The 12676-nt window shown below is 42.4% G+C and overlaps 1 protein-coding gene across 13 annotated transcripts in view; it reads right to left on the reverse strand.

The window, feature by feature from the left end:
- The window catches only part of TNRC6B (trinucleotide repeat containing adaptor 6B), a 251648-nt gene that overhangs the window by 121067 nt on the left and 117905 nt on the right, over nt 1-12676 (reverse strand). The window contains exon 1 of one of the 13 annotated variants that reach the window (XM_044940837.2): nt 8382-9323. The exons of 11 other annotated variants lie outside the window; for them this stretch is intronic. Coding sequence is in view for 1 of the 2 variants with exons in the window: in XM_025282823.3 (XP_025138608.1) it covers nt 8382-8386 (5 nt within the window). In the remaining variant the exon portion in view is untranslated. Of the gene's footprint in view, nt 1-8381; nt 9324-12676 lie in introns of those variants that run through there. One more of the 13 variants, XM_025282823.3, reaches the window with a different exon arrangement.

The following is a 12676-nucleotide window of genomic DNA, read 5'->3' on the forward strand; positions in this document are numbered from 1 at the left end:
GTGTATGTGTCTGTGCTCAGCTGTATCCAAATCTGTGACCCCATGGACTATAGCCTGCCAGGCTCTTCTGTCCACAGGATTTTCCAGGCAAGAACACTGGAGTGGGTTGCCATTCCCTACCCCAGGGGATCTTCCCGACCCAGGGATCAAACCTGGGTCTCCTGTATTGATAGGCAGATTCTTTATCACTGTGCCACCTGAGAAGCCCCGACTTTTTCAACTACAAGTTTTATCAAATCTAAATACAGATCAAGCATTTCTAATAAAATTTTATGTTCAAACTGAAATGCACTGTAAGGATAAAACAAACACCAGATTTTGAAAAACTGAATATTAAAAAAAGAATATCAAATACCCCATTAATATTTTAAAATATATTACATGTTGAACTGACATTATTTTGCACATCTAAATATCTAAATAAAGTAGATATTATTAAAATTAATCTCACCTGTGTCTGTTTTGACCACGTGGCTTGCAGGATCTTAGTTCCCCAACCAGGGATAGAACCTGGGCCCTTGGCAGTGAAAGCACAGAGGCCTAACCACTGGACCGCCAGGGAATTCCTGCCTTTTGTTTTTTTTTTAATGCGACTCTTGGAAAATGTAAAATAACACATGACTCACATTCTATTTCCACTGAATGGTGCTGGCATAACCTAATGATTCCCAACCCTTTCCCACCAAGAACGCCTTCCATGAGTGGGTTCTGGGAGGCTGCCATAACCAAACACTGTTCTTCCTGTGTGACCCCAAAACCTGCTGACCGCATCTGACACTGAGAAGTCCTTCCCTTCTCCTCTCTGACTCGGACTGACTGTCCTGCACAAGCACCTTTCTTTAATCCTCTCCCAGGTCTACTTTCTCTCCTGTCCCCAAGGCCCCATTCTCAGTTCTCTTTTCCATTCTCTGCACTTCCATGGTGACCTCATCCCCTCTCAGCTTCAATTATCACTTCTACATGGAGGACTTCCAATTCTTTATCTCTGCTTCTAAACTCTTTCTCAAGCTACAGTTCCACATTGTCAGCTGCATGCTAACCAGGTCCATCTGGAAGGCCTATCAACTTCTTAAACTTGGTATGTCTGACCTGGAATGCTGCATCTTTTGCTGGAGATTCTCATCATTCACCTTGAACACCGGGGGTCCCTGGTAGCTCCTCTAGCCCCACAGTCTTACAGCAGGCCCTTTCGGAACCAACAGTCCTCTTCGCCACAGCCTGCTACCTGGCCTGCCTGTCTCAATTATCCCCTCAGCCCTCCCCTCTTCCAACCCCACCACGCTCGTCCTCCTCTGCCCCACTGCCATACTAGTTTTCTCAAAATACCACTTAGATCACATTGCTATCAGACTTTCAACAGATCCCCACTATCTGCCGCAGCAATCCAAACTACTCGGCAGGCATCCCAGCTCTCCTACAGACAACCAACCACCCTTCAGTCCCCTCTGAACACAATCAGCCCTTCTCCAGCTGCAATGCTCTGCCCTCAAGTCTGCTCTTCTGCGCAATCTTTAAAGAAAGTGAAAGTTGAGCAGTCGTGTCCAACTCTTCGTGACTCCATGGACTTTACAGTCCATAGAATTCTCTAAGCTGGAATACTGGAGTGGGTAGCCTTTCCCTTCACCAGGGTGTCTTTCCAACCCAGGGATCGAACCCAGGTCTCCTGCATTGCAGGCAGATTCTTTACCAGCTGAGCCACAAGGGAAGCCCTATCTTTAAAGTTCATCTCAAATAAAAGGTCCTCATAAAGCCTTCTCTCATTAACCGAGCTGAAATTAGCCTTTCTCCTACCTGAAACTCCTTCCGTATTTCTAACGGCAACCACAGTAGTAATGGGAGTGCATCTGTGGTCTTCTTCTCTTTATGAAAGAGTATCCTTTCGACAGCACCTAACAGCACTTGCACAGCACACTGCCATTTGTGGACATTTTACCAAAGAAATCAACTTAAAAAGGAAAATCTTTGTAAAGTTGGGACCACTGATGATTCTCAAATTTTATCTCCAGCCAGGTGTCTAATTACTCCTCCAGGGATCTTCCCGACCCAGGGACTGAACCTGGGTCTCTTACGACTCTTGCACTGGCAGGCAGGTTCTTTACCACCAGCACCACGCGTGAAGCCCTGACCTTCACTTAGATGTCCCAAGATCCAATTACTCCAAAATTGAACTCATTTTCTCGATCCCACATCTGTCTCTTGTCTAAAGGGACCCTAATTCTGTGAATGGTACAACCATCTCATCAGTAGCCCAGGCCACAGACAGAGATGTGATCTTTTATCTCCCCAATCCTGATCCTCAATGATCAGGTTCTGTGACATCTTCTTCCTAAACGTCTCTGGATTTATCCATTTCTTCCCAACTCGCTGTCAGTCCAGGCCACCACTACCTAGGGTTACTGCAATACGATCCAGTCTTAGACTCAATCCTCCAGCCGCTTTCTACAGGGTGACTAGAGCATATCTTTCAACAACTCAATTTGAACAGGTGAAATTCCTGCTGAGAACTCTTTAACTGTTCTCAAGATAAAGACTTCCAAACATGACTGATAGACTCTCCCACATCTCACCAGTGCTTACCTTTCCAGATTCACCTTTCATTTCCCAGATTATCTTTTCTCTTACACACATCACGCTCCAACCATGTCCAAGTACTCTACATACAGGTCTCAAATATGCTGAAGTCCTCTCTTGCCTCAGGGCTCTTGCATAAGCTGGTCCTTCTATGTGGGTTGCATGTCCCTCTTTCGTAATCGTCCAACACCCTGAGGACTGACCAGGCTCCCTGCATTTATATTCTAACTTCATAATGGCACCTGGAAAAAAATCTCCCTACTATAAAACTCCTATGCTAGCACTTATTCCAATGCCTGGCAGGTAACAGGTATTCAATAATTATTTGCTGAAATGAATTAACAGATAAAAATGGCTTTCTTTGAAATAAATTCCAATCCAAGGTCAATGAATGAATGTTATGTGTCATCTTTATTAATTCAAAAGCATTGTATCAAGTGGGTAATTGACCTAAATTTTAATTTTACCTGTCTTCTGAGTCAAAACTATTAGCAGTTTGGTTAAATACATAAGAGTTTATATGTGCAGGCTCAGAATAATAAAAATGAAGGAAAAAACCACTGCATTTTCTGTTCTCCTTTGCCTTGTAAACTCTAAGACCAATTCATCTGAAATTGTTGAGAACCTTTTGATGCAAAACACAGAATGTATGAAGAGCAGCCAAGCAAATGTGGATACACCACAGGGGCAGAGCCTGAAGGAAACTGGAGCGCATGAAGAGACGACATCAGACCATAGGAATGTAGGGACTTGAATAAAAGAAAGGGCTCAGCCCGGCTCCAGTCCTCATCCAGGCAGAGGCTCCGCGCAATCAGTGCCCCGGCGTCCTGATCCTGGGAGCCATCAGAGGACCGAGGCTTCTGTGGGGCCGTTACAGCCTTTCTGGTTTATTGAACAAAGACAGAAAGAGGGAGAGCAAAGGGGAAGGAAACACTTACTAAGCAACAAGACTAGGTGCTGGTCTTTTCGTTCCAGCATTTCCTTTATGCTTCACAGCAAAGCACTGTGCCCATTTTACCGATGAAGAAACAGGGGCTAATTTTGGTCCTGGTGACCTTATACTCAGGTCTACTTCAAAAACATTTCTACTGAGTACTCACTTGTGCTAAACCCTATTCTAGACACTGAAGGCTGAGCAACATGCACAACACTCAAGTCTGCTCTGGGTAGTGGGGAGTGAGATGCCACACACAAATAATGTGATTTCAGACACTGATACAACTGGTGGTGGTTTAGTTACTCAGTCGTGTCAGACTCTTGCGACCCCGTGGACTGTAGCCCGCCAGGCTCCTCTGTCCATGGGATTTCCCAGGCAAGCACACTGGAGTGGGTTGCCATTTCCTTCTCCAGGGGATCTTCCTGACCCAGGGATCGAACCTGGGTCTCCTGCACTGAGCCACCAGGGAAGACCAAGTGATACAAGTGAAGGGTATTAAAAGAGGAAAACTGAGGGATGTGCTAGAGTAACTAGGGAGGCAACTGATCACACAGGGTTCTCAAATAATTTAAAAGATAATTTCGCACAGCTAAAGAAAATAATAATGGATAAAATGACTACCTCGTCAAACCTTAAATGGAAGTCTCTAGCACAACCATGCACTGGAGAAGGAAATGGAACCACACTCCAGTATTCTTGCCTGGAGAATCCCAGGGACGGGGGAGCCTGGTGGGCTGCCATCTCTGGGGTCGCACAAAGTCGGACATGACTGAAGCGACTTAGCAGCAGCAGCAGCAGCAGCACAACCAAAAGTTGTGCACAAGCAAAAATTACCATTCATTCCCTGATTATCAGTGAGGAGACCATCAGGTGAAAGGAATTATAGCATTACCCTAATTGTAACCCAAAGCAGTAGGTTAGATAGTCATCAGATGGCAAACATTTCCACATGAACCAGTGGTTCCTGGGGGCCCTGGGCCGACCAAATTAATTCTTAGCTCTCGAAGCACCTACAACACCAGCATCTGCCATAAATGATGGCTGAGTATTTGAAGGAAGAAAGGAAAACATGTTAAAATGTCACCATTATGGGTTAAATCCCTTTTCAGGCCAAGTGGCTTCAATTCACCCCACCTCACCCCACCCCACCCCACCCCCAGTTCTAATCGTAGAAGCAGGTGAGGGAAGTCGGATTAGTATAAATCCTTGAACAATACTGTACTAGGAAACAATTAGCCTAGGCTGCCCTACTCCCCAGCCAATGGTCAGAAACCCCACCTTTAAATCACAAGGTCCACTTAAAGAAAATCTAACAGCCAAATGACAACTAAAAATTAATGAGGAGTAATTATTTGGCTTCTTTAAACAAAGGTTCTCCTCACACAGATACTCAGGCTACTTATGCGCCAGGGACTTGCTCTACCTCTCACAGAGCACCAAGGTAAGGCCTCTGGTTCTTTTACGGAGCATCTCCCTCACCAGAGTGGTACTCCTTAGGGTTGGGACAAAGTACATTCATCTGTGTTGCCTCAGGGTCTTGTCCAGTTTAACCGACAGAAGGTCAATGAATATACTGAGTTGTAAAAATTAAATCTCTTGCAAACTTTTCAGTTCTGGGGCAGCTGGGTAGGGTGAGACCTAACCCCTTACTACTGTTACTTGCTGGGGCCTACTCTGCAGAACCTGAAGGTCTCATCATCACAGATCACTCCTTCCGTGTCTCTTATAGGATTAAGAGCTGGAAAAGCCTTACAAGTCTCTGCTTCAATTTTTAGAAGCTGATTTCTAAATGACTTGTCCCAGTGGCGAAAAAGAATAACAAATGGCCATTCAAAGCTGAACAACGGAGTTGAGTTTGCGCTGTATACCAAAGATGCCAACACTTTCTTTCTGGTATGCAGATAAAAGGACTGAAAAACAATTTAAAAATAAGATACCACTTCTGATTAAACGGTGCTATCAATTTTTGTGAGGTTTCAGTAAAATCTGAATAATGAATCTGTGACATTTCTTTCTGCAACACAGTAGCATTGTGAATAGTAACATTACTATAATATCACAAGTAGACCCAGCAAAAGGAAACAGGCATTGGGGGTGGGGAGACTTTAGTGACGATTATATTATTTTTTTCTCCAGATAGAAACTTCCTCTGCATACACTGCCTCATTTTTAAAAACCACAACGTGCAAGTTCTAGTATTTCTGCGTTTTGCTCTTCATAACATCAGCCACATCTCTAAAGTTTTTAAAGATTCACTTCACAGTGCCAACAGAAAGAAAACTTCAACAAAAGGCACAAATTAAGGACTATCCACCTGCACGCTTGATGTATAACTCATTTTTATTTGCTCCTGAATTACCAGAGTTTGGTGTGCCATAAGGATGGGCTCTGCAGGAACTTAGATCCAAAATGGCAGCTGAGCTTCTGAAACTCACCAGAGCCATAACGCTTAACATACGTGAAACCAGGTCTTATTTATCACACTTCTCAACCTGTCTAGAGAGAAGAATATTTACCAAAACATTTCAAAGAATCAGATGGCGTTCTGTTAAATGTTCACTGTATCATTCTCCTTCTTGCCTAAGAAAGCAGGCACCCTGCCTCTGGTCCCTCCGCTCTGCAAACTGAATTAACCTGCTATTCACATGTTTACACAGTCCAGAAAAACAAGCTGGTGACAAAATGTGGAAAGCTGAGGTTCATCTCATTCTTCTTCTGTAAGGCCAATTTAGGAAACGGGCACAAAATGAATCATCTAACAAGTAAAGCCCCAAATAAGTGCTTTCATTTTCAGAAAAAAACAACAACAAAAATCAGAACTCTAATTTTCCTCAGGTCTACCACAAAGCAACACTCTCTATTACTATGGTAACTTCTACGTCTTTTCCTTTAAATTCAAGCTGTAAAAAAATTTTCTAAGAGACAAATTTGTTCCAGATTACCTTTTGAATGTAATGTTTCCAATCTTACACAAAAGCTGAACTTCTACCACCAAAAAAATTTACACTGAATTTAAACCGTCACTTCCCCACTCATTTCCATTGCTACTAACAACATTAATTTTAGAAAAATAATAAAATACTTGCTCTTTAGAGACAGAGGACTTTAATTATCTTTATGAATTCAAATGGAACATCTTTTTGTTAAATTAGCGTGAAAGTCCCTTCATCTACAAACAATTGGCCCAAAGAAACAGGCCATTTTTCAGCACAAGAGGCCAATCCATTTTAACAGTGAATAAAGCTTTTGAAAGCATTACACACCCTCTTGCAGACTGTCAAATTTTCAAAATGGTCCAGCATTTTTTCCATTTTTTTTAACACTCTCAGGCCCAGCAAGCATCTTATAATTAGATTAAAAAGGAAACAAACAAAAAAAAGCCCCAATGCTCCCTTCTGATCAAAATTATTCCATTTATGCTTAATTACCTTTAATCCAAGTCTACATATTTAATGATGGGGATATGACAATTCAATTTGCATATTTTAAATGGCCTTTCTAAACTATACTTTGTAACAGCTTTAGAACAGTCTCTTTCTCATGCCAATATGCTAAGGCATAAATCAGGAGGATACAAATTAGGAGGAAAAAAAAAGAAAAGAAAAGAAAACAAGGCCTCTGCGAGCCAGGGATATGCTGAGGGGGGTGGGGTAGTTTCCCCAGGGGTGGGGGATATTTCCCCGCCACATCACAAACTACAATCCTTTCAGCCCACCAGACCGAGAGCATTACATCACATTCCCACAACGACCGGGGGAGGTGGCTCTGAGAAGGCAAGTTTTCAGTCCTCTTCCCTCCCCATCCCCAGGCTTTCTAGAATCCTGCATTAGGAGTAATGGAATTTAACTTCAGGGCACTCACTGCACAGTTTCGAGGGTAACCAACAGACACACAGGTACACCTACTTATTTAGGTGACCAAATACGACCATTTCACAATGGATACGTGGCTGAAACAGACAACTAGACATACAGAAGCTGAATTTGTGCTGAAAAGCCCAGTTCATCCATATAAAATTAAACAGAAATTGTAAGCCATGAGAAACGGAGAAGGCCAATCCACAGGGAGAAACTGAGAGAAAAATAATTCCTAATCGGGGTGATGAGCTGTTCTATCTTTCAAACACCATGTTTACAAGATACTCCCACCATTTGGTTCAAACCACGATCAAAATAAAAGCTCATCTGGCTGCACATTTGAGCATACACACAGAGACCCAGCGCAAAAGAGCGCGCGCCGAGAGGAGAGGGGTGATCCACACACTGCTTGGGAGGTTTTCAAGCCAGGGAATCTACAAACCCCAAACCTCCTGGTGTTCACTCGCCCCCAGCCTGATGTTTAAAATGTATCAGGTCTTATTTTAGGTTTAAATCTCTCTAGGAAGGATGGCCAAGCTTTAAGAAAAAAAGAAAAAGGCTTTCCCGTGGTAGCGCTTGCCCTCCCAGATCCTTTGTCGGCCTTAGCAGCCGAAAGAATGCAAACCCATTTATATTTATGCAAATTTTTGCAGCAGATTTAAGGGGGTAGGGAGAGGTCTGTGTTTTTTTTTTTTTTTTAAAAAACCTCTTTCTAAATATCAAATTTTCAATTACTCGCAGCTTCATTTATTTGCAAGACACAAACGAGGATGAAAATCTGCATATAAATTAAAAGTGCAATTAAATCACTTCAAAATTAAATATTTTACCAAGGCTTTTCCATTTCTAAAATGCCGAACCAAAAGTACATCACGGGTCTGATTTACAGATTCACGAAATGTCTGAAGCCAGTCTCCACGCTAGACAAATGTCGATTTGCAACACCACGAGTGAAAACGGTTAGACAAGATCCATATAAATCAATTGGTTTTAAAAAATTGAAAATATTTACCAACCTCATAAAGTGCAGCAGTGCTTAAATCCAGCAAATTGAGGCATACAAGGTAGAAATGGAAATGAAAAAAGGTCCAAAAAATGATTTCTTTTTGTCTATCTGTTTTTTTGTTATTTTAAATATTCAGAAACCAGCAGAGACTCTGTCGGCCATTTTGGCTTGAACTAACTCTCACACTCACTCTCCCTCTTGCTCTCTCTCTCCCCCTCTGTCTCTAAAGGAAGCAGCTTTTTGTGACCTTCAAATAGAGGCGGATCATGTGACTTTGGGTAGGTTTGTCAATCAGGAAAGGGGCGGGAGCTTGGGCTGAAACTGCCTTAAAGGGAAAGCGGCCCTTTTCCACTCACTTTCATTTGTGAAACGGTGTTATCTCATACTCTCCACCTACACACACTGAATGTGAAAGTGGCAACAGCATAAGGGTAACAGATGAACAAAACAGAAAAACCTTTATTGCTTTATAGAAATATGCTCAGTTGCTAGCGATTCTTACAGATCCTGGAGCTTGGCTCACTTGCTACAGTTATTCTCTGGATGTTTGGGCAAGCACAGGCTGGCAAACTGCTCTTTAAAGGGGGACTTAAACAATATTTTACCCAAACAGGAGACTTTAGTCTTCAAAGACTGAGGTGAAATATAGGACACAACTGATCTCTAACAAGCTCCTAAAATGCACAGGAAAAGACTGAAAGGAAATATACCCAAGTATAAGCTCTGAATGCCAATTCAGAGAGGTTATGTGACTTCTCTCCACACAGCTAGACAGCTGTAGAACAGTGAGTAGTCTCCCAACTGAACTCCACATTTATACTTTAAAAATCATTTTATTATTTTAATTGTTATTTTATTTATTTGTTTATTTTTTGGCCATGCTGCACGGCATGCAGGATCTCAAGTTCCCTGACCAGGGATCGAACCTGTGACCCCTGCACTGGAAGCACAGAGTCTTAACTACTGGATCACCATATTTATTGTTTCAGGTGTATGTATGTTTGGTACCTCCTCCCCCCACCCCAAACTATGCTACAGCAAACTGTCAGATGAGGCACTTCTAATGCCCTCCCCAACCTGAAGAAGTAGCTCTTCAGCTGACCTGGAGGCAGCGTTAAACTTAAAACCTACCTGGCTTCCCCCAAGCCTAAGTCCCTTCTGACTCAGTGCATCTTGCTTTCTACCCACCTAAGAAAACCACGCTGGGTTTGCATCTCTAGCCCTGGGGCTAACAAGCTGTGTAACTGTAGTCAGGCAACTCCCTTCACCTCCTGGGCCTCAGTTTTCTCATTTGGGAATGTAAGGATCGACCATCAGTAGATGGTATCTTTGGTTCCTTTCAGCCCGAAAAACCGTACTCTCTGTTTCTTTCTTTTTAGCAGTTCTGTTTCATCTTATCCTTGCCATCTTAAGTCATTACCCCCGGAAAGTTTTTCTTGACCCTCCCCGTCTAGACCAGGCCTTCCTGTTTAACACTCCCATAATTCCTTTACTACTTCTACATAGCACTGGTCGTAACTGCAATTTATTAATTGTCAAAGCACTTGCTTGCAGCTGGTCATTCCCAGTATGTATAAGGACACACTACATCTTCCTTCACTGCTGTGTGGGGCCTGACACCTACCTAGCCTGCATAGTAGGGAAATGAATGAATGAATGACTTAAGACTTCCATTCAGAAGTGCTAGGCTGATCTGAGGAAATGTGCTATCCAAAGACAAGGAATAAAAGTCACATGCTATGCTATGCTATGCTAAGTCACTTCAGTCATGTCCGACTCTGTGTGACCCCATAGACGGCAGCCACAAGGCTCCCCCGTCCCTGGGATTCTCCAGGCAAGAACACTGGAGTGGGTTGCCATTTCCTTCTCCAATGCAGGAAAGTGAAAAGTGAAAGCAAAGTCGCTCAGTCGTGTCCAACTCTTAGCAACCCCATGGACTGCAGCCTACCAGGCTCCTCCATCCATGGGATTTTCCAGGCAAAAGTACTGGAGTGGGGTGCCATTGCCTTCTCTAGTTTCCAGAAACTCATCTCTATCTATCTAAGGACTGCCTAAGGAAGCAAAGTAACTAAAATGACAGAAAGCGGGCAAAAGTGCCCTATGACCATCAGACTCCATCTATCTCTATGAACCAGAAAGGGTCAGATTCCACAGTGTGACTCCCCTAAACAAACTGGGCTGACAGAGCGTAATCTGACATGCCATCCAGCAGAGAACGGATGGATTCTGTAAGCCCCATATTCCTTGAAAACAAACCTATGAACCCTTTTAAATCCCACATGCTTGTCATCCTGGCTTCTGGGTCTTTGTACAGTCTCCCTCCTTCACTTTTTCCACTCTGACAGAAGAGCAGGAAAGGAGCTGTTTCAGGGCAGGCAGAGGCCAATGCCCAGACAATCTGGCAGCCTGAATATTTATGGCGTAAACGCTTCCACTGTCTTTGCACAGACCAGAGTGTAGTAGGAGCCAGGACCTGGACTGACAATTGAGATGTAGGCAAAAGCAGGAAACTCCTAGGATGGAAATTTTGAACGTTTAGTCTATTTTTATCCTTCCAATACCTTCCAGATGAGTTACGGAAAGCTTACTTATGTGGAGCATTCTCAACACGTTAGAATGCATGGAGACTGTATGGCTGCCTTGTTTTAATTTGTGATGGACAGAATTTCTTTAGAAGACTGAATATTGCTAAGTCTCCACTCCTCAATGCAGATATTATTGTATAAAAATGTATATGTATTCCTTTCTGTTAAATAACAAGCTGCACAAGAAGTCCAGAAACAGAGACAAATTTTAAAGCAAAGTATTAGTTCTATTTTCATATAATATGATTGCTAATTTTCTCCAACCTTCAGGGAATTTTTCTGTTGGTGAGTTATCTCTAAGCTTAAAGCAATTAATTCAATTGTTCACTAAAAGAAAGAAGTGTAATAAAGGCATATTTTTCCTATATTCCCAGACATTTTGGACTTCCTATTTATATTTATTGTACTTTTTTATATTAGCAATAAGTGTTTTTAAATTATATTACAAGGTGAGGATACAATATAACAAAAAATGAGCTTACTTTTACAATTTACATACTCATAAATGAGTGTTATCTTTCAATGTTGCCATCTTTGGTGATTATATAACAACTACTAAAATATTTCTATGAGGAAACAGGATTGAAAATGACAAACTGAACATTTAACCCAAAAATCTAGAAAATGAGTAACAAACTCAAAAAAGAAAATAAAGACCAAATTATAAACATAAAGTAAAAGTCAAAAAAAGAGTAGACTGAATCTTTATTGACTCAAAAAATTTTTGTTTGTTTTAAAATGAATCTATCTATGAAACAAAAAGACTCACGGAGAACAGACTTGTGGTTGCCAAGGGGGAAGGGGATATGGGGGTGACGGACTGGGAATTCAGGGTAACCAGATGCAAACTATTACATACAGAATGGATAAAAAACAAGTCCAACTATATAACAGGGAACTATATTCAATATCCTAAGATAATCCATAATGAAAATGCATGTAAAAAAGTATGTATGTATAACTGAATCACTTTGCCATACAGCAGAAATTAACCTACTGTAGATCAACTATGGCACCCTACTCCAGCACTCTTGCCTGGAAAATCCCATGGACGGAGGAGCCTGGTGGGCCGCAGTCCATGGGGTCGCAAAGAGTCGGACACGACTGAGCGACTTCACTTTCACTTTTCACTTTCATGCATTGGAGAAGGAAATGGCAACCAACTCCAGTGTTCTTGCCTGGAGAATCCCAGGGACGGGGGAGCCTCGTGGGCTGCCGTCTATGGGGTTGCACAGAGTCGGACACGAGTGAAGCGACTTAGTAGTAGTAGTAGATCAACTATACCTAAGTTAAAAACTTGGTGTTAAAAACTTTGTCTTAAAAAAATAGATAACTGGGCATATACCCAGAGAAAACCAAGAGATATGCACCCCAATATTCAACTTAAGCACTATTTACAACAGTCAAGACATGGAAGCAACCTAATGTCCATCAACAGATGAATGAGGTAAAGACCATGTGGCATATATGATGATGATGATTTAGTCACCAGGTCGTGTCCGACTCTTGGCGACCCCATGGACTGTAGCCTGCCAGGCTCCTCTATCCATGGGATTCTCCAGGCAAGAGTACTGGAGTGGGTTGCCATTTCCTTCTCCAGGGAATCTTCCCAACCCAGGAATCGAACGTAGGTCTCCTGCACTGCAGGCAGATTCTTTACCAACTGAGCTATGAGGGAACACAGGGACTACTCTAGAGTCTACTATCACAAATCCTGAAT

The sequence above is a fragment of the Bubalus bubalis genome, chromosome 4 (assembly GCF_019923935.1).
Source record: "Bubalus bubalis isolate 160015118507 breed Murrah chromosome 4, NDDB_SH_1, whole genome shotgun sequence".
In the NCBI taxonomy this organism is placed as follows: Eukaryota; Metazoa; Chordata; class Mammalia; order Artiodactyla; family Bovidae; genus Bubalus; species Bubalus bubalis.